At 39.9% G+C, this 21,829-nt stretch overlaps 2 protein-coding genes across 4 annotated transcripts; both read left to right on the plus strand.

Moving 5' to 3' along the window:
• The first annotated feature begins 488 nt into the window (after positions 1-488).
• On the plus strand, positions 489-13,765 carry laptm4a (lysosomal protein transmembrane 4 alpha). The gene is made up of 11 exons (XM_034527089.1): positions 489-641; positions 2,533-2,617; positions 2,749-2,798; positions 2,897-3,002; positions 3,086-5,506; positions 7,511-7,631; positions 9,603-9,679; positions 11,199-11,321; positions 11,953-12,048; positions 12,296-12,394; positions 12,796-13,765. The coding sequence occupies exons 5-11, from the start codon at positions 5,378-5,380 to the stop codon at positions 12,868-12,870; spliced, it is 720 nt and encodes a 239-aa protein (XP_034382980.1). The 5' UTR covers positions 489-641; positions 2,533-2,617; positions 2,749-2,798; positions 2,897-3,002; positions 3,086-5,377; the 3' UTR covers positions 12,871-13,765.
• A 458-nt stretch (positions 13,766-14,223) lies between these two features.
• matn3a (matrilin 3a) lies at positions 14,224-21,198 on the plus strand. 3 transcript variants are annotated; one of them, XM_034528444.1, is made up of 7 exons: positions 14,224-14,574; positions 15,542-16,051; positions 17,558-18,133; positions 19,258-19,383; positions 19,792-19,899; positions 20,089-20,162; positions 21,006-21,198. In XM_034528444.1, exons 1-6 carry the CDS (start codon positions 14,406-14,408, stop codon positions 20,142-20,144), a joined length of 1,545 nt encoding a protein of 514 aa, XP_034384335.1. In that variant the 5' UTR covers positions 14,224-14,405; the 3' UTR covers positions 20,145-20,162; positions 21,006-21,198. The 3 variants fall into 3 exon arrangements, with proteins under 3 accessions (XP_034384335.1, XP_034384336.1, XP_034384337.1); XM_034528445.1 differs by lacking the exon at positions 21,006-21,198 and adding an exon at positions 20,318-20,342; XM_034528446.1 differs by having other exon boundaries at positions 14,463-14,574; positions 15,497-16,051.
• Positions 21,199-21,829: the final 631 nt, after the last annotated feature.

A 21,829-nucleotide genomic window follows, 5' to 3' on the forward strand; every position in this document is an offset into this window, starting at 1 on the left:
GATCAATAGACCTGTGGGGGGAAGTAAACAGGTGTATATGCTAAAGTACTGTATTAAGTACAATGATTTGTAATGCTTCCTTAAGCCTCAGAGCTGCTGTGTGTGTGTGTGTGGTCATTGTTTCAGTTGACCGTAATAGAAATATACAGACGTAACCAAATATTGTACTAATTTTATACTACATCTGCACTAAATTTCAGAGGTGAATCTTTCTCCAATACATGGTGGCTATAGTGTTGTCCCTAGGTCGTTTCCAAATTACGATTTCACACAAACAAACATCTGAAAGCTTTAATGTGTCGTCATGGATTTAACTAGCCCATTTTCTGTAAATGAGTTATTTGCCACAACATTGGAACACTGCTGACGCATTAACAACAATGCATGCGGATCTTTATTGAAAAGGAACAGCTGCCCTCTGTAAACACGGAACCAGTTGATGCGCTGATTGGCCGGCGGGCCACAAGTGGGCGGAGTCGGGTCAGCGCGCTGGAGGCTCGAGGTTCAACACCTTAAACACCTTATGGAGACGCTGTCGAGGATTAGGACAAAATAAACTGAACACCAACGGAAAGATGAGGAAATCTATGGCAGCTTCATTGATCTTAGCTCTGGTATTAATACATCCCATCAGTACGTCGGTAAGTCATGTTCAGTCTGTTAACAGTGTTCACGTCAAGTGAATCGCGTGCTCACCTTCCCCACTTCCTGAAGTTGAGCTCGTTCTATTACTGTACAAAGGTGTGTTTACTTTTACTATCGTATTATTTGAGTTTTATTACAAACCATCAATTTAAAGCTTTAAAGTTACCTCTCAATGTGCAATGGTCGAATTCTTACCTGCTCATTTTATTTCAATAATGGCTTTTAACATTTATTAGAAACGTATTGGTTTTTACAGGGATCAGAGATAAACTATTGTACGCTGAGAATTGAAGATATTATCTTTTATAAGGCAAGAAATGCCCCCTTTGGCAGAAACACCAAAATATAAAGTATACTCCTTACAAGTAAATGCCCTTCTAAAGTTCCCATCATACAAGTACATCAATTATTATTTTGGTCGATTTACTATCATACGAAAGGGTACTAATTAAATGTGGCACTGTTCCAACTGTATTCACATATTGTGTAAATTATTACAAAAATTACTGATGAATTAACATGCAAGCAGTATTTAATTATAGAATTGTGTTACTTAAATTATAAGTTTTAAAAAAAAAGTCTAATGGTGGTAAAGGTACTTAAGATACTTAAGTAAAAATAGCAACACCACAATATACATATACTCCATGACAGGTAAAAGTCCTGCATTCAAATCATAAGGAAAAGTACTGAAGTATTTACAAGTAAAATGTGCTTAAAGTATCAAAAGTAATTATGATGCATACAGTACAAGTTGTCCATGATTAATAAAATTGTCATGCAGTGTAGTATTTCATTCAATGATTAATACTGATGTCTTCAACTTGCTTGTTCTGTCTGACCATCAATGCAAAAACCCAGATATTAAATCCATGATATAAGAGAGAGAAAAGCGGCAAATGATCATACTGTAAAATCTATAATCAGAGAATATGTGGTGTCTTTGTTGGTTCAAATGATAAATGGATTAATGTCTCATTGATGCATCAACGAGTTGTCTCAGGTCTACATTCTTCCACTCGGCACGCAATAGACGAGTAGGGCAAGGAGGGAAATTCATGCAAACATTTGGGAGAGACAAACCTTGCATCCATTTCAAGTTAAACACAATATTGACTCCATCCCTGTAAGCATTAATGCTGCCTGACAGGTATTTCCAGCTGTTAACATTATTAGTGTGCACAACTACCTACAGCTGGGCAGCATGGACATTATTGATGCAATACAATGTCCCTCGATCCAGGAAGCACTTAAAGCAGATTTTATTTTCTTGCAGGGTTTTAACAGTACGACTAATCAAATTGTTTCTCTTCACCTCATCGCAGCAGTTTTATATTTTTTAATTCAATGCATTCAGGCATTGTATCAATACGTTTAGCTTGAGAATATTCAGTACGGTTTTTAAATAAATTCCTTGTGTTGAAGAAAAAATACTATGCTATTGAATAATTTACTTGAAGATACATGTTTGTAAGAGCTTTTTAACTTTGTGTTAAGCTGCCATAAGTTCACTTAACCTGTAAACAAGACTGAAGCTGCTGAGTCATTAACACCAGATTGCGTGTTTGCTTTAACTTCAGTTTTTCTAAATGGGTGGAGTGACTTTACCATTTATTTAAGCTCTATGTACTCATTACACTTTATTGGTCATAACAATGGCATCATTCTGGGTTTGTCCACCACAGTGTGTGTTTAGGACTGTGTTGCTTCAGTGGGACTTTGTATCTACGACATGATTCATGTCTTTATTGTCCTATTAAGGAAAGTACCTTTAACAGGCTTCCTTTGCCTCCTGTCTGTGTTTTATATGTCTGATAATAAGACAGGAAGGAGTATTGTGGTGATCTATGGTCATATCTAAATATCCTCATCCTTTTCTCCACTTAGTTTTCTGCCCGTCCTGAGGATTTGGAGGGATCGGGATATGAATTGGACAGTTTAGGCTCTGGTTCAGGGGATTGGTCCGAACAAGGTAATGCTGAGTATACACAATGACTGTAAAATGGTTACAATCCACTTAATATTGTATATGCGGTTCTTGTCATTATTTTTCCCAAAACAACACACAATATATGTCATTTCTCTCTGTCTCACGGGAAATAGGAAACATCAAGGATCAACCCAGCAGCAAAGGAACCAGGAATACTTCCCAAGTATGGTTGTTTGCACAGGTCTCCATTTATTCACTTGAGAATACAGATGTTAATAAAATAAAATAAAGTTTTGCAACTGTTCCTACTTTTGTCTTCAGGGTTCTCCGGTCCTGAACTTTGATGATACATACAAAGGCAGCGGATCGGGATATATTGTTGTGGCAAACAGCAAAAGTTTCTTGGCGAACAAACAAATCGTTGCAGGTACTTTGATAGTATGATACATTGAATTCACCAGAGTGATGTACTGTGTGTTTGTATTCTAACTCAGTCATTTGTGTTTACAGCTGTTATTGCAGGAGGAGTTGTAGGGGTTGCATTTGCGGCTGCACTGGCAGCACTATTAATCTACATGTGGCAGAAGAAAGATAACGGAGGATACATTCAGGGTCAGCAGAGGACTTCAGATGGAAATTATCACAGACCCAACAGGGAGGTAGTTCTTGTTTAACTTAAAACTGCCACTTGTGTTTTGATGGCCAATGTCTGTAACATGGGAACTACTGTAAATGTGTTGTTATATCAGCTATACTTGCACTCAATGGAAATGCATCTGCAGTTGTTCATTGATAATTTATTTATATTTTTGATGAATTACAAGAGTCTTTATTTACTACCTGTGTCAAAGATTTGTTGGCCAAAGTAATAATAACTTTATTTATATAGCACTTTTCAAAACAGAGTCTGAAGGAGATAAAAGCATGAATAACTCCTCTGCAGCCGAAAGGAATAACCTGATTTTGTGAATATGTTTTAATTGAGCAAAGCAGATCTGCAACACTGAGGACATTGGAGTTCTTAACTTGAACTTTCTATTTTTGTAAAAAATCAGCTGTAGTCAGCAGATGTATATGATCATTGTTGACTTGTGGTTGTATGCTTGAAAGAAGTTGGTCGTAGATGCAATATGTGATTAATTAATGATCAATCCTGTATGATGAACTTTACAATATTATTGTTTTTAAGACCAAGAGTCACTTTACAATAACTATTTTGTGCAGCAAATACTTGATATCTCTTTTTTGTGGAAGACATTTTGATGTCACAGGTGTAAATAATGAAATTATTAATGACTGAATTCCATTTAGCTGCTTAGGTTTTGGGGTTGGGGTTGTTTTGCCGTTGTTAAAGGGGAACGAGGCACATTGTCAAAAACATTCATGTTATTTCTCTGGTCTCAGACATTCCAACAATATTAGTGAACATGAACAACTCGCTCCAAAATCGACAACTAGTGTGTTCAAATTCAAATATGTGATGTCATCATGTAAAAAGTGTAACTGCTCCAATGGCAATGCATTGTGGAAGATGTTGTAGATGACACAGAGTACTAAGGGGATTGTTCTGATGACTGGGAACCCTACAAGACAATGAAGCTCATTTGGGAATAAAAAAGAAACAAACGTTCTGTGGGTCCACAAAATCCATCTCCACTTAATTGTCAATGGAGCAGCTCCAGACTTTACAAGCTATTAGATAAAAACACAAGTTTGAGACGTCTGGCTGTGAGAGAAATTATCTTGTGTTCAAAAATATTGATTGGACTTCCCTCGGCCATGGAAATAACATATTGTACTTCGGAATTTAGGTGGTGTTCTCCTTTTCTTCTATTGGTAACACTTGTGCCTTTCCTACTATTCAAAGCCAAAATGTCTGCTGTAAACATGCTGTAAATGTCTGCTATGTTACACCCAGGTGTAACAGGGCTTTCAAAGCTGGGTGCAGGACTAATGATATCAGTATTTCTAAAATTATGTCTACAGCCCTGGTTGTACTAAATAAATAATCCATGTGATATGAAAAATGAATGAAGAATCTAGGGGGAAACTCATACGAGGGTGTGTATAATGGATTTAATGATGATCGGCTGCTGAAATATATAATTTGATTACTGGGCTGCTCATCCCAAAGTCCAAAGACATACAATTTAGGTTAATTGGTGACTCGAAAGTGCCATGTAGGTGTGGATGTGAGCGTGAATAGTTGTCTGTCCCAATGTCAGCTGGGATCCGCCCCCCCGTGACCTAGAACAGGATAAGCAGTTACGGATAAACGATAGATAAATATACTTTACTGTATGTCATGAAATCATATTTACTATGTATACATTACATAATTGTTAATACATTTGCTTTACAAGTGTTACCCCTTAACGTTTGTTGTTGTTTGTTTTGTTTTATGAGCCTATATTGAGAGCATAAATACAGTTTGTTTAAATGAACTTCCATTTAACAATGAGAGGATATTATGTACATGCTATTGCACCGTGTGTATTATACTATAATGCTTTTCTCGCATGGTAATCCAGCCATACCTTCATGGGAAGCTTAATTGAACTAGACATGATTTTCATCATTTTACTTCCATCACGGCCTGGAATATCTTCACGGCTATTGGATGAACCTCCCGTCAGTCAAAAGTAAACCTCTGGTCCCCGCCCTCTTACTGCCTGTCAGAGCGTTTGTTTTTACCCCTGGTGTCGCACGGGGGTTGTCAAGGAAGTGGTGGGCGTTCCTCCCCGTTAGTTCGCTGACTGTTGATGCCGAAAAGATTTCTCTCCTCAACGACAAGCTCTTCAGATGTTTCTTCCTACGCTCGTGGAGGACATGCATCACTTTAAGCCGAGTCGAGACAGACTGTACACCACCAGGTGTTGTGGATGCTGCCACGTCCGCACGGGGACCATCATCCTGGGAACATGGTACATGGTACGTAAAATGGTTGGTGGAGCTAAGCAAGCTAACGCTAGCTAGCACCGCCTGTCAACTCTGTTGAAGTCCTTTTAAGTACTGAGTTACACAATGTAAATCAGCCATTATCTATTAATTGATTTATGGTGACTGCTGTCAGCAGTTCCGATGTTAGCTAGGCGCCACCTTTGACCAATTACCAGCCGTTACATGCCGAGTTGACGTTAACGGAGCGCTAGGCTTCGCTGCAGCCAGCGTATATTTCGGGTTCAATTAGCTAGCTTAAGTGTTTCTGTCGACACAACTCACCCAACCTCGACAATGCGGTTAGTAAACAGACACAATGACAATAAGTAACGGCATCCGAGTATTGCTAGTTAGCTGCATCCGGGTTCTGAACGTTTAAATAAGTGGCACTTTTCACTGAACGTAACGTTGTGTGGCTTGTAGCGCGAGCTAGCCGACATTCCGCAGCGACTCTTCCCACGTATCACAACAAACGCGATCGTGAAGGAATCCGCTGTAACGCCGAAGCTGCTGGAAAGGGACGCATGTGTTAATCTCAGTGCATGTATGTTGAAGACTGTAAAGTTAAAACCGAGAGGCTGCATTTCATGGGCACTCTGGAGGAGCTGAATGTTTGCTTACGTTGGCTATTGCTGTCCTCTGACCCGTTTTGTTCCTGCAGCACTCGAATGCAACTCGCAGCGGAATGAATCCCAACTCGTTTACCACGTCACACAACAGATGTTCCTGGTTTTGGTTGCATTTAAGAGTCTTATGCTGACGTTTTGTCGCCAGCTGGACAGTACACTTCACGCTTAAAAACACACCATGTTCCTCAACTTCCACAGACATGTATTGTGTTTTTTGAAAGTCAGGAAATAGTTAAAATATTTTGAGAACAAAAGTTGTAATATTACTAGAATAAAGCATCTACCTGCTATTTACAACTGATGATAACAGACACCACTTTTGATAAGGCATACATCTCAGCACTGTTTCTTATTGTCACACACAACTTCACTACCTCTGATGACATGCAGGCTAGATCCACTTGATCACAAACATTCACACCATCAGTGTTATTTGTGCTAGTGAGCCGTAACTACACCATTGTGTAAGTTGGTGTACCTTGAAGCTGAAGTTGAAAGCTGCTTGCAAGAGTGTTTAAAGTGCTGTTGGCTTTTGCAAGTTACTAACAGCACTCTCTCGGGGATCTAACAGTAGTATCACACCGGCAAGAACATGTCAAGACAGGTGCGAACCATTAGTCCCTGCAGTGGTTGGAAAGATGCTGGGAGTTCCATTCATCAACGCCCTCTGTGCTGCCACGGTAGCATGGTTTTCTGTTAGGGTTTGCTCCCTTAGCCTTTGATTCTATCAATAATCTGTACCGCAAGGCAGTAGTTTTCAACTATGGATGGCAGGGGCGTCAAACTCCCTGAGGTAAAATGTCATACCCGCATACCTTGTAACTACCCTTGAAAGCCTCTTAAATCAAATTCTGTTCAATTTTTCATTAATACTTTATAAATGCTAATTTTCATCAATACCCCCCGGATCACCAGTAGTTTCAGTTTGTGCCAGCATGTGTAATGTCTTTTTATAATTTCTTTACTTTGTTGTGCAATTTATTTTTCAACAACAAGGTATCTTGTGAATGTGATTCCTCTCAGCGGCTTGCATCCTTGAATCCTTAAATGGTTCCTCCTCACGCCTGCATTCTCACATGACAAAGTAACCTTGACAAAAAAAGGGTGATCAATTGTTCACTGAAAAATTGCCCATCTCACTCTTGCCTCTGCAAGTTGGCTTCCCCACAATGTTAACATGAACTGAAAACAATGGCTGATTGTAAGGGAAGAATTTAATCCCAAACACATTCCAAACCACTGTCAGAAATGTTGTTAATTATATGAATGAAACAATTTAAGTATTGTGGTAAGAGGTGCTGGTAAGAGGTACTACTAAAGTTTTTTTTTTAAATAACCCTTTTTTTCCCCTCCTTCCTCTCCTCAGGTTGTCAATCTGTTGATGGGCATCCTGCTGACTGTAGCTGTGACCCACCCAGAGAACGTGCCCACTATTGACTTGCAATATGAGGTCATCGACCATTATTTTGCCTCCGACAGGATGTCTGGTAAGCAATGGAATCTACATGAGAATTACTGTGAGCGTTCACAAACTGCATTATGAAAACATGTAGATATTTTTTTGTTTTTGTTTATGACACATTTACACATTAAACACTTCCTGTTATGGTAGGCTTTTTAATTCAACTGTGTCCAAGGGAGGATGAGCTGCTGTCATGCTGAGGTTGAACATGTGATTCATCTTCCAAAGAGAGCACAACTCCCCACTGACTACAAAACAACTCATGAGGACAACAGAACACCGCTGTCCTATGTACATGTAACTGAATGTTGTTATTAGTGGGGTGCCACTGGTGTTGGTCCTTTGTGTTCCCTCAAGGATTTATGTGCGTCCTAGGTGTTTGTATGTGTGCAGTGTCAGGGCTGGAAGGACCACCAGAGTGCTTTTCTCTCTGGCTGGCAGTGGATTTGGCTTGGGGAAGGCCTCTTCATCCATCCATCCATTTTCAATACCGCTTATCCTCATTAGGGTCGCGGAGGCGCTGGAGCCTATCCCAGCTGACATAGGGCGAAGGCAGGGGACACCCTGGACAGGCCGCCAGTCCATCGAGGGCACATGTAGGGACATACAACCATTCACTCTCACATTCACACCTATGGGCAATTTAGAGATCAATTAACCTGCAGCATGTCTTTGGACTGTGGGAGGAAGCCGGAGAGCCCGGAGAGAACCCACGCTGCCACGGGGAGAACATGCAAACTCCACACAGAAGGACCGCTCCGACCGGGAATTGAACCCGCGGCCCTCTTGCTGTGAGGCGACAGTGCTAGCCACTACACCACCGTGCAGCCCTGGCCTCTTCATTTTTAAATTATTTTTTTTGTCCGGGTTGACCCTCCGACAGCAGGCACATGCCAGCAGCACACTGAGCAGTGGAGGTTGTCTGCAGAGGCAATGTTAGCATATTAGTGCAGCATCATCAGTGTTATTCCAGGCCATGTTTTAAAAGTTATTTAAGTAATATAAAGATGGCATGTGAAATGGTCTCTGACTTTTTTGGTTGGTTTAAGTTGAGTATTTAGTTTATTCTAGTCAACTACAAAATCCATATATTATCTGGCATCTTTTTCCAATTTTGTGCTCCTTTTCGTCAACGTGAAAGTAAACTGAATATGTTCGGGTTTAGACTGTCGATTCAGGCGATTTGAAGATGTCACATTTGTTTAAGAAAAGAGGGATTGTAACGAGGCATTATTTTCACAATTGTCTGACATTTAATAGAACAAACTAGGGTTTTTTTAGAAATTAATCAGCAGATTGCTTAGTTTTTTGGCCGTATGACTCAGCACAACCATAAACCTAAATATAGGTAAAACAATACACTGAAAAAAACAAACAAACGTAGAACCGTATTAACCGACAAAGACCCTTAATGATTTAACTTAATGTTTTACACACAATAAAAGAGGTCATTTTTAAACAACTCCATATACAGGCCCTTTTTTGTAGGCATAATACAAGAGCTTATGCCATGTGAATTTTCTTTGCTGTAACTTTAATATGAGCTCCAGACTTTCATACATTAATGTTCAAGTTGTTCTATTTGAGCTACACAATAACAAACAGTTATTTTTAGGTTAGAGTTCGAGTTAGAGGAAGGAGAGACTGAGTGGTGGAGCTAAAAGAGGATATGAAACGCAGGCCTTTTAATTATCCCAGGCTGAGTTTCATTGTGTATTTACAGACACTATGCAGCCGAGAGAGAGAGGCTTAATGCTCCCCAGAGCTGGCCTTTTAAAACCGAGTTAGCTGGAAGGAGAGAAGCCCTGGAGACTGTTCACTTACACTGTATGAAATCGCTGCTGCTTCTAGAGAGCAGGCGATTATACATTCACCCGCACACACTAATATGTATACATTAATGATTAAAGTGAAAGCTAAAATACTCAAACTAAAGTCTGAATTCATCATTCCGTGCATTTGTTGGATTTATTTATGCTCACTTTTTCTCGCACAGAGAATGCCTGTGTTGGATTCGCCATCTCTCTGCTGATGCTCACCATCAGTGCCATGATGGTGTATGGAGCCATTACTGTAAGTCTTCCCAGTGCACGTTGTGCCTTTTTTTTTCGATTCTTTTTTTGACGGCATGCATTTAATTTAAAGCACTGTCGTGTTTTTTTTTTAATGCAAATATGTAATCCCAGAATGTGTATGCAACAATCCCCCTGTATGGCTTTCAAGTTGTATATTAATAGCACCAGAGTTCAGAGGTGAGCGAGATGTTTTTCTTTCTTTTTTAACTCCAGTGCATTTTAGCTGGATGTTCAAAAGAATCCTGATGCAGTGGGAGTATAGTGCACACACTGCCATGTTGTTACTGACTGTCATCTTTACCTCACAGGCCTGCCTGATGGCATCCAGACGGACAGGTTTGATAGCCTTTTGACGTGGTCCTGTATTAAGCTGCTAGTTGGGATGACTGCACGGTTAAAGTGTGACGCACATCTGCAGGCTTGGCACTCCGCTCATGCCGGCAGTCTGTTATGCTTTAGCTGTGCAAATACTTGCACCCAGACAACAGTAGTAGACACCCTTTTCCGGATACAGGGTAGCGGTGTAGAGATGTAGTGTCCTAATTAATTACCTTAAATGTTTGAACTATGTCCTAATATACCAGCTATATTTAGTACTTTGCTACTTAATGAAAGAACGGAGAGTGACGTAGTAGGAACATACAGTTTCTTTCATAGAAAACGCCCAGAATACCTGTAGCGATTATGGTTTAGTAGCCCAGTCAAAGGACCACGCTGCTGATTTCAACCTTCTATATGTATTTGTTCCAGTAAGATGTGATGACATACACAGTTACAATGTCAGCACTCCCTGTCTCTGTAAGGAAGGCTTATTTAATTTACCCCAAACCACATCTGATGACGCAGACACAGCTTGAGCCGATGGAAAATGTATTTCGGTCTAGGAAATTCTTTAATTTAAGAGAAGAAAACTAATGTTAGAATCCGAATTGGAACAGACTTTAAACATAGGGATGCACCGATTTGACTTTTTTAGTCCTGACACCGATAGCGATATGTGGGTTTTGGGTATTGTCCGATACCGAGGACCTATTCTAAATGAATGGGATCTTTGTTTTTATGTGTATTGCAACACAAGGCTTAACTTAAACATTTCAGTCCTTACTTTGTAAACAAAATGTAGAACATGTTTACATATATAAATGTACTGAATTGTTTTGATCAAAAATAATACCAGTTCTGCTTGTTGCAGGCAGATAGCCAATCCAACTATTTGAGGCAGTATCGGACCGATGTGGGTATTGGTGCATCTCTACTCAAAAACACAGAAAACTGTTGTGTTTAATTTCGCTGCTCAGGCTGTAAATTAATAATGATTTGTATAATTTACAGAGAGCAATATAGCCTACCTACTGGATACAGATATGTTTTTAAGTTAATCAAAGACAAGGGTATGGATATAAGGTTGGAAAAAAATGCAACATGGTCCATGTACACATTGACCTGAAACACGATCTGCTTAATTGATGAGGTGGTTCATAACATGACTTTTCTCCACCTGTCATCGTTTTCCTCAGCATCGTGACGGCTGGCTCATCCCATTTTTCTGCTATCAGCTGTTTGACTTTGCTCTGAGCTGCCTGGTGGCCATCAGTTCTCTCACCTACCTACCCAGGATCAAGGACTACCTGGACCAGCTGGTCAGTGCAAACAGTCTCACCAGTCCACACAGTTGGATCCTGTCGACATTATTAATTATTCGCACTCCCGCTCATGTTTATTTTACAACGGAGGATGCTGACAACAAAAAACAATGTTTAGAACTGATTCTCATTGTTCTCAATTTAACAATTTTTGCCCCCAAATACTAATGTTTCAGGAGATGGTATTTTAATATGAATGGCAATCTTATATTTGTTTTCATTAACAATGTGTTTCCTCTAACAAAAGGACACTGTTGATATTTTAACACATGATTCCACATGATTCCACTCCAAGTGAGGAGAAAACAGAGAAATAAGCAAATGAGCTGTCAAGTCAGTCCCTAAAAGTAATAAAAAGGATAAACTAGTCTGTTTACATTGCAATCGTATTTTGTGCAACTTGATTTTTATACATAAAAAATAACATTACTTGTGCTTATAAATTCTGAAAAAGTCCCACCGATATGTTTTTCTGGTCGAAAAGCTTCAAGATTTTATTGATTGCGTGGCAGCGTTCAAGCTGATGTGAGTTTTATATATATATATATATATATATATATATATATATATATATATATATATAAAAAGGTGTTATTGACTATCTGACGTCTGTTCTTGTCTTCCTCAGCCTGATTTCCCGTACAAGGATTACCTCCTCTCTCTGGACTCCAGCTGCCTGCTGCTCTTTGTGCTGGTCTTCTTTGCCTTCCTCATCATCCTCAAGGTGAGATTATTATTTATACAGTAAAATCTGATTCATTGAGTGTGTTGGTCCATTTGATTCATACCATTGTAAAGGAAACTAATATGAGAATACATCTTCTCTGGTAAAATGTGAAAATTGATATTAGTTTAATCTCAGTGGATTGAGAAAAGGGGTGAGTGAAGACATGGTTAACACAGATAGCATCGCTATGTTTGTCAACAACTCTGGGTCTGTCCTGTCCTAATATTTTGTATTTGCTTTCCAGTCTTATCTGATCAACTGTGTGTGGAACTGCTACAAGTACATCAACAACAGGAACATGCCAGAGATTGCAGTCTACCCGGCCTTTGAGACCCCACCCCAGGTATGCCAGCTGCTAAATACTCTGATTGACCACTGTGAATTTTATGAGAAGTATCTTCTGTCATAAAGGCACACTTGGCGGTATTGGCTGCAGCTATAAATGTAATGCTCACGGTAAACCAGCAGGTGGCATGCGACCACCACATTGGTCTGAGAAGCTAAGAGAGGAGAGCAGTGTCTGTTTGTCAGAGTTGACCATGCCAGGGAAAACACAAAGTGGCAGCTACATTTAAAAATGTTTAAAGCTCATCATTTCCAGTTAAAGAAAAATTGTTTGGACTCAAATGCTGAACTCATGATGTGGCACATGGCGTGTCGTCTTATCACACCGCTGCCTCCATAGTAGTATATGTATCGGCCTTTTACGTTTTTTTTACGTTGTTTTCTTTTATTCTTCTCCAGTACATCCTGCCCACTTATGAGATGGCAATGAAGATGCCAGAGAAGGAGCCCCCTCCCCCTTACATGCCTGCTTAAGCACCAGCCCTGTTGCCAAAACGCACGCACGCACGCACACACACACACACACACGCACACACGCGCGCATTCCTACCTTACCTCACTATCCCTTTCTGAACACCCCCCTACTGTGTATGTGTAAGGCCACTGACAATGTTTGTCCAACCCTACCCTCTGTATTTCTACAGAGCGTCTATAGAGCATCCTGGAGGTGGGAGAGGAGAAGGGTGGGAGAGACTGAAATCTGTGTGAAATAAATGAATGAATATGATGTTTGAAAAGCAACGGGGGTTAGCAGCCCACCCTCCCACACCTCTGGCCTTTTTATGTCTTAGTAAAAGGGATACATGTGAAATGAAATTGCTTGAAATGCTATCATTAATCCAGCACCATCCTATTTAAAAATTGATATATGAAGTGTAAAAAAAGAAGAAAAAAAACAATATTATGACAATCCTCTTATTATAGCTTTTATTGTTGAATTGTGTTACTTTCTCCCCTAATTATTAAGATCTAGGCTATTCCATCTGTCTTGAATGGAGTCTGTAGCACTTTTCCGTCTGTTATTTATTTAGCTTTGCTGTGGTTCAGTTCACCACCACGCTTGACATTTTTGTCACTCTGCTGCCCTGATGTGTTCGCAAAGCAAGTGAGTGGTTTCCCAGGTGAGACAGACAGACAGACAGACAGACAGACAGACAGACAGACAGACAGACAGACAGACAGACAGAGGCATTGATTGATGATGAATAATTTTCTTAGCTTCTTTTTCACCTGACATCTGGAGCAAACAGCTCGTCTTTTGAACATTAGTAGTCGCATGTTTATCAACAACCTCTCTATTACTTTACTGGTAATATGATTTTTATCCTATTAGGAAATGCATTTTACTTCAATAAACGTTTCAGAACATTTCCATCGTCATGACTCTTTTGTTCATGTCAAGTCTGCTGAAGTAAATTTAAGAGAGAGAAACTTACCAATCTCCACCTTAAACGGGGACTACTATGGAGCGTTCAGTTATATCCCATAATGTTCAGAAAAACACATTTTATATGAATTTGATTTTATTAAATCCTCCTGATTTCACCAGAGCATGGACCTTTGATATTGCTTTAACATTTTATATTTGTTTATGACATAATTGATGAACTAGAAGGTCAAATGTTGTTTGAAGGCTCATCCAATAACTTGTGACTCCTACCGTTATCTCCTTAACACAAACCACAATCATATTTTATATTTGCTTTTTATTTTTGCATAGTTCACAAATCTATGAAAAATTAATTTAATTCTAAAACAATGCGATGGTTTTGGCAGTGGAAAGTAGTGCATTTTTGGGGACTCGTGGCTTTTCTATGGAAACTGAAATTTAAGGTGTTGAAGTCTCCTCCACATTTTGCAGGTCGGACATGAGTGGTTTTCTATAGCGTCTGTCACAGTGTGCTGGAGGTCATGTCACACCTGGATTGGGCAGACGCCCCTCATACGTGGACGCGGTTAGACCATCTGAGACTAAGAGCGTGCAGCGGACAGACCACCGGGGACTCCGCATGCAGAGAAGGATGAAGTCTTTCCTCTGCAGCCTCTTGTCGCTGCTGCTGTCTGATGTTCTGGCCACATATCACCTCAGTGCGGGGGATCCTCAGCTGATCGCCGCACAAAGCTACGCTCAAACCAGAAACAATGGCCGAGCTCCGTTCAGGACCCTGAATCCAGCAAGTAAGTTTGGAACTTGTATTAGTTTTTAACTTTTTATGAAAGACAGTTAGGCATAGTCATGGATGAAGTATATTATTTCAATATCGCACCACCGGTGGAAAGTAATCCCTTTTTAATGTACTAATTATTTTAAGTACAGTTGTGAGGTACTGATAGGCCGATGTTAGTTTATACTTTTCAATGAGATTTATCGTACTTTTGACTGCAGTAGTTTTTTTTGGACTGCTGCGGTTACTGGTGACTTTTCAAATGAAGATTTAATAATTAGATTGCATATAGCTTATTAGATGCAATGCATTGTTAAATTCAAACCATAGGTTTGACGCGTGATCCCAGTATCCACTTTACTGATTTACTGTTCCTTCCTAGTAATACGGACATGTAGTTGTCAGCAGTTACAATAAGGATAAATATATAAATATTTCCCCTCTAAACTATGAGCTCGTTTCATGTAGATGGATGTTTTAGGGACAAATGGGTAATATAATTAAGTTAAGTCAATTTATATTTCTCCCTCAGATTTAGAAGTACTTTAATATTAAACTTAACTGTAGTATTTGAGTAATTGTACATTCTACATTAGACTCTCTTTTAGACTTTGTGAATCAACTTTGCTTTTGTAAATTGAAGATAAAATATTAAAAGTATGGCTAGATATTTCATCTTTCACAAATGTAATTTAACCAGTAGTATAACAACTGTATCTTACACTTTTTTCTAACACAACTTGCATGAAATGTGAAATCGTTGAGGGTTGTTGGTTGTTTCACAAGCGTTATTCAGGATAATTTCAGTTTGTTGTAAACACCAGGTGGCTGAATTTACACGTGTGCTTCAACTAATAATTTGTCTGTCTGATGTCGTATATTTCACTTGAACTTACTTGTCAATGTCAACTTACAAGTCTTTCCTTTACTTTCAGCCTATTAATGTTCTCTATCACTTTTCCTTTCTGGTGGCCCTGTAGTTCACAGAAGTGATTACACGTATAGAGGAGGGTATCACTACCACTACCAGCCACCAAGGATCCCTCCACCGCTCATGTATCGACATGTTCCTCTATCTCCTCCAGAGACTTATCACAGGCCCTTGGTGGCCATGCCGCCCTATCACAACAGATTCAAAGGGCCAGCGGCGCCACAAATGCACCACATATACAACGGTCTATCTCCACCAGTAGCTCAACATCCCCATCAAAGGCTCAACGGGCCATTCCCTTACAAATTGAAAAGTCCATGCCCATATAAGTCAGACCCAACAGTACCAACAGCACCTGTGGCGCACCCCCCTACTGTCCCTCCATTTCTACCAGAGCACACAGTGCAGCCAACTCTGCCAGCTACTACAGTGGCACCGGTGACAACCAGCCTGCCAGTGGTGGTGACCACTGTGCCGCCAGTGGAGACCACCGCTCCTGTGAAGCCACTGGTCAGTACCCAAAGCGGCTTCATCACCACCGTCAGTCCTGTGGAGACAGGTAGACTATTACCAGTCAGGTTTGCTTTCCAAACCAAATCCTCAATGCTTTCCAGGTCCGGTCTGTTTCCTTCATTCTGAGATGAGACTAGAAACAACACTTGAAGCAGATGTTATCTCATTTAAAAAGTGGTAGTTGACAAATTAGTAGCATTCTAAAGAGACTGAATTGCCATTTCCTTTCACTTCATTATTCATCCTATTTGAATTCATGTCTAGGAACTGAGAGCAATATATGAGAGAGATTACACAAAAACATTAGTTTTAGCTGTTTTTTGCTTATTTCCTATATATATATATATATATATATATATATATATATATATATATACTTTAAAAAATATAAATGCAACCCTTTTGTTTTCTGAAATAAAAAATCGAAGACTTCTATGTAGACAAAACTTATCGCTCTCAAATTTAGTGCACAAATTAGTTTGAATCTGTTAGTGAGCGTGGATATCCATCCACCTGACAGGTGTGGCTTATCAAGAGGCTGACCAAACCGCATCTTTATTACACAAAGTGACTTTGGCTGATCTCAATAAAAGGCTGCTCTAAAATGCAGGAATGTCCACCAGAGCTGTTGCCCGTGAATCGAATGTTTATTTCACAGCTATGAGCCATCTCCAATGTTTTTGAGATTTTGCAGTTCATTACGATACATCATTCAACAGGCCACAATCAATTCTATGCAAAGGAGATGTGTCAAGAGATAAATGGCGGTCAGACAAGATACTGTCTTTGACCAAAGAAATGCACTTATGTTTCTCTTGATGTGAAGTGAAATCCTAATAAGTTTTTTTTCAAGATAAAACTAAACAGCAGATTAGAGGGTCCTTTCATTGAGACCCGCCTACGGTACACCTGTGTAATAATCATGCTGTCTAATCAACATATTGATAAGCAAAACCTGTTAAGTCCTCACTAACACAGATTCAAACAAATATCCGCACCAAATTTAAGAGACATTTGTGCACGCATGGAAAATGATCTTTTATTTTTTAAAAAAATGAAAGTAAATGCATATTTCATATTTTTGATCAATGTAAAAACAGTCAGTATTTTTGCTTTGAAAAAGCACAAATGATCTGATGCTGAACTGCAGAATCGTACATTCTGTGTATGTGATTGGACAGGCAGAGCTCCTAACACTCTCACTCTTTAGGTGTATTGTCACTTTTTATGTGTGGGCATCAGGCATCCTTTTCATTTATGGAAATGAAATAAAAGGATAAGTCCTATGATTATTCTGTAATGGACAGTTAAAAGACTGAACTGATACAGTATGTTTTATGGCTTACTAAATCATTTCACCAGACCCACAAGCTTTAATTTGACCACTGCAGTTTCCTTTTGTTACCATGGGGACATGTGTTGTGGATCCTGTGTGCCCTGTGTTTTGTTCTCTCTGTGACAGCTTAACCAGCTTGAATGTTTGTTTGTATAATGAACTGGGTTTTCCATATGACATGGACTTAATCCTGCCATGGTTTTGGTTGATCACCAGAGATGGACTCTCAGTGCAGGAGCCGTCCCCTGGACCTGGTCTTTATCATCGACAGCTCTCGCAGTGTGCGTCCCGGTGAATTTGAGAAGGTGAAGATATTTCTGGCTGACATGGTCGACACGTTGGACGTTGGCTCCGACGCCACCAGGGTGGCTGTGGTCAACTACGCCAGCACGGTCAAGATTGAGTTCCTCCTCAAAAGCCACTTCAACAAACCCAACATGAAGAAAGCCATCTCCCTCATCGAGCCCTTGGCGGCTGGCACCATGACGGGCCTCGCCATCAAGACTGCAGTGAACGAAGCCTTCACAGAGCTGTCAGGAGCCCGGCTTCGCTCCAAGAAAATCTCCAAGGTGGCCATCATTGTCACAGACGGGAGACCCCAAGACCAAGTGGAGGAGGTCTCTGCTGCAGCTCGGGCCTCGGGCATCGAGATCTACGCCGTCGGGGTCGACCGAGCTGACATGCGCTCCCTGCAGCTGATGGCCAGCATCCCTCTGGATGACCACGTCTTCTATGTGGAGACCTACGGTGTTATCGAGAAGCTCACCTCCAAGTTCAGGGAGACCCTGTGCGGTAGGACAAAGAGACCTGCGAGACCTTTTCCCCACCATTACCAGGTTCTAGTTCCTCCAGTAAGGGGCACCTACAGTCTACAGGGGGGTTTTGTTGCAGATCATTGGTGTTATTGGTGAAATAGAAACTCTGCAGTCATGATGAAAAATACCAGATGCTCTCAACCCCCATATGGACTGCAGATGTCAGTACTAGAACCTGCTTGTAGTCGCCAAGTTGAACCTGTTTAAAGTCTCGGGGCTTTGCAGCCCGAAACTTTCAGCTTCTTTTTTTAAAAAGCCAAATGGTGATCGTTAGAAAATGGTTTGTATTCAAAGCAACATTGTGGTGATTGCTTTGAATGTATCTGTGTTTTATTAATTAATATAATTATTTAAATGCACGGTCGAACCTCAATTTTTCAAAAGATGTCTTTCAAACTAATGGAATAATGACCGATATATATATATACAATATATACACTAAATGATGTAACTGTGCATAAACTTAACACATAATGCACTTGTTTACGTCCATGTGAGCTCCAAAAAGCTCTAATGGTGGCTGGTGAAATATGTGAACAAATTGGAAAGAAATAATTCATTTGAATTGATATATTTTGATTGCACTAGAACTTCAAAGATTTGGACAAATGAGACTCGACGTTAAACCTGAATGTGTCCCCATGTTACTGTCTGTGTGTCTTGGTCCCTGGTACCTGTGAGATAATACGTCCATGTAACTGTCATTACTGTTGTACTTCAGGGTTCTGTGATTTTACCTGTGTTGTCCAACACACCGTGAACCTAAGCAGGTCGTAAATGAGATGTGGTGAAGGTGTATGAACGGATCAAGTTTTCCAACACAAATGACATGTGGTCAAGTACAAACACAAAGAAAAGCTTGCAAATATAATTTTTTTTAACCAGTACAAACAAATAAATATCTTACATTTAATCAGATTGCACTGTAACAGAAACAAATATTTTATTTAACTTTTGTCAACAGTAGAAAGAGATACTAATAACCATGCACTGGTTTGATGGACTTGCCTATCATAAGATGCCTACCAATAGTATACTGCATGAAACTGTACCCACGCTGCCATCTTGACAGTGCCATCCCTTAATCCCGGCTTATTCTAGGTCTGGACCCCTGTGCCATGGGACATGACTGCGAACACATATGTGTCAACAGCAATGCCTCGCATTACTGCCAGTGTCGGAAGGGTTATATCTTGAATGCAGACAAGAAAACATGTTCCCTGAAACGTAAGAGCATACTGTGTGAATACAGAAAATGTTACTTTTTGCTGTGCTATTAATGCTGCTAATAGTCTGTGTGAAGTCTGTTCAAAGCAATGTGCAGATAGTGTTTGGCTTCACAACATCACAACCAACTGGTGCTCAATTCCTGACTGTGTAATTCACTGTTGACCGGGCAATTTGTTGGACAATTATTGGGTAATATTATAGAATGTATTCACTATTATGGCATTACTGTTGAAGTAATGGTAAATTAATACTCTGTAATATTTTGAAAAGTGTACTTTCAAGCTTTGGTTTGTTCTTGAACTGCAGCCCAGTTGAAAAAAGTAGAGTGGGTGCTATTGTGTGTGCTTTTTTCACTCTCTACATGATGTGTTGCACTGATGTGAAATGTGCTTTCTCCCGACGAAGAGGTGAAGGCGGCGGCGGTGGTGGTGGTGGAGGATCCCTGCAAATGTGAAGCCAGACTGGCTTTCCAGAAGCAGACGCTGGCTGCCATCCAGCAGCTCACCGCCAAGCATATCCTTCCTGTTGATTCAGACCGAAGACTTTGTGTTCGGAACATTCTCGTCGGCACATTTCTTTGAAACAACCTGTTGGCATTGTAATTGTAATATAATGTAGCAGTGTGTTTTTGTGTTTGTTTTTATTATTATTTAATTGTGGCTGTAAATGTGTTTGCACATTTTTTTTCTTGACCGATCTCACTAGTCGACGTGTCTGGGAGAATAGAGCTTCTGGAGAACTTGGTGGGCCGTGCCTAAAGCTGGACGCAGTGGGAGGTATTGACAGATTTATTTTCTGTTGTAACAGCTTCCTACCCTGTCACGCTCAGATCTGGAAAAAGTCATTCATGCACTCATTTTCTCTCGACTCGACTACTGCAACTCCCTCCTTTCCGGCAAAAACCAAAAATCCATCTCCCGCCTCCAACTAGTCCAGAATGCAGCAGTTCGGCTTCTGACTGGTTCTAACAGACGGCATCACATGACTCCAGTCCTGGCCTCTCTCCACTGGCTCCCTGTTTGTTTTAGAATTGATTTTAAGATTTTGCTGATCACTTTTAAAGCACGCCTGGGTCTGGCCCCATGCTACATCGTTGAAATGTTAGCCCCATATGAGCCAGCTCGCAGCCTTAGATCCTCCGGTGGGGCCCTTCAAGGCCCTTCAAGTTCCTTCAAGGCCATTCAAGTTCCTTCAAGGCCCTTCTGGCCGTTCCAAAGTCAAGGCTTAAATCAAAGGGTGACCGTGCTTTTGCCGTTAGAGCCCCTCGACTTTGGAACAACTTACCTGAGGGGATAAGGCTCGCAGAATCAGTAACTTCTGTTAAAGCACTTCTTGAAACTGCTTTTAAGTTATTTCGTTCTTTTATGCAGTTCTTTGGTTCCCCTATTTTAGTTTGTATGTTCTTCTTTATTTTGTAGTTGTATTTTTCTATTCCATTCTTGTGTTCATTGCCTATATGGCATGGTCTCTTTTGCATTTTCTGAAATGTTTACTTGTATTGACGTTATGTTTTGCCTCGCTTCTCTGTAGAGCACTTTGTAAACCCTGTTTTTAAAAGTGCTATATAAATAAAGTTATTATTACCCTCCATAAATCTTTTGTTTATTTACTTTCTGCAGAGACGGCTGGCTTACCTCCTGGCCATGGACATGTGTTTCCTGTCATCCATCCTCTCATAACTACTGTATGGATGTCAACCACAGATTGTGTCAAGCTGTGATTCATAAACCAATACCCCTCAAGTTTCTGACTGTAGTGCACTGTTGAGTGTCGACAGTTGAATGTCATTAAATGCCATGTTTTGAAACTGCAGTTAAAGCTACTTAAACATTTTTCTCTAAACACCTACATGAACATAGTGTGATGAATAATAACCCAAGATACTGTACTGTATGAAGTATGTTTTGCTTCCTGTTTGTACAAAGTTGCATATTGTATATAGTAGTTTTTATGAAAACATAAAATTGGATTTAATTGAGTTAAATTCTTTTTACAATCAGTCAATTTCTTTCTTCAGCAGATACTTTTGCATTATTTCTTTATTGTATAATCTGTAACAACAGTTAAAGTATTGTTGCAATTTGTATTATATTTCATAGATGTTAAATGTTAATCTTATGTGTCTGTGAATGTTATCAGATGACTTATGCTTGCTAATAATCATAGATATAACCAAGCAGACAAATCAGACAATAAAATAATCACAAAAGAGGTTGTTGAGCACACATTTGTTGTTGTTGTTCTTAACTTGAAGGTGATATTGAACATTTCATGAATATGATGTTTTAACATTTTGAGGGTGAACAGTTAAGCTGTTAATAGTGAAATAAATAACAGTAAAGCTGGATTACATGCATGAATCATGACCCGTTAATACATTGTACAGTAATTTGTATCCAGCATGGGAATGGCGGGTTCCGCCACCAACAGTGATAGAATACAT

Source organism: Cyclopterus lumpus, chromosome 24 (genome assembly GCF_009769545.1).
Source record: "Cyclopterus lumpus isolate fCycLum1 chromosome 24, fCycLum1.pri, whole genome shotgun sequence".
Classification (NCBI taxonomy): domain Eukaryota; kingdom Metazoa; phylum Chordata; class Actinopteri; order Perciformes; family Cyclopteridae; genus Cyclopterus; species Cyclopterus lumpus.

Bases quoted from the DNA above. Each gene is read 5' to 3' on its own strand.
- laptm4a (XM_034527089.1), top strand. From the start codon at position 5,378: ATGTTTCTTCCTACGCTCGTGGAGGACATGCATCACTTTAAGCCGAGT. The intron at 7,632-9,602 runs GTAAGCAATGGA...TTTCTCGCACAG, and splicing joins TGCCTCCGACAGGATGTCTG to AGAATGCCTGTGTTGGATTC. The intron at 11,322-11,952 runs GTCAGTGCAAAC...TGTCTTCCTCAG, and splicing joins AGGACTACCTGGACCAGCTG to CCTGATTTCCCGTACAAGGA.
- matn3a (XM_034528444.1), top strand. From the start codon at position 14,406: ATGCAGAGAAGGATGAAGTCTTTCCTCTGCAGCCTCTTGTCGCTGCTG. The intron at 18,134-19,257 runs GTAGGACAAAGA...GGCTTATTCTAG, and splicing joins GTTCAGGGAGACCCTGTGCG to GTCTGGACCCCTGTGCCATG. The intron at 19,384-19,791 runs GTAAGAGCATAC...CTCCCGACGAAG, and splicing joins GAAAACATGTTCCCTGAAAC to AGGTGAAGGCGGCGGCGGTG.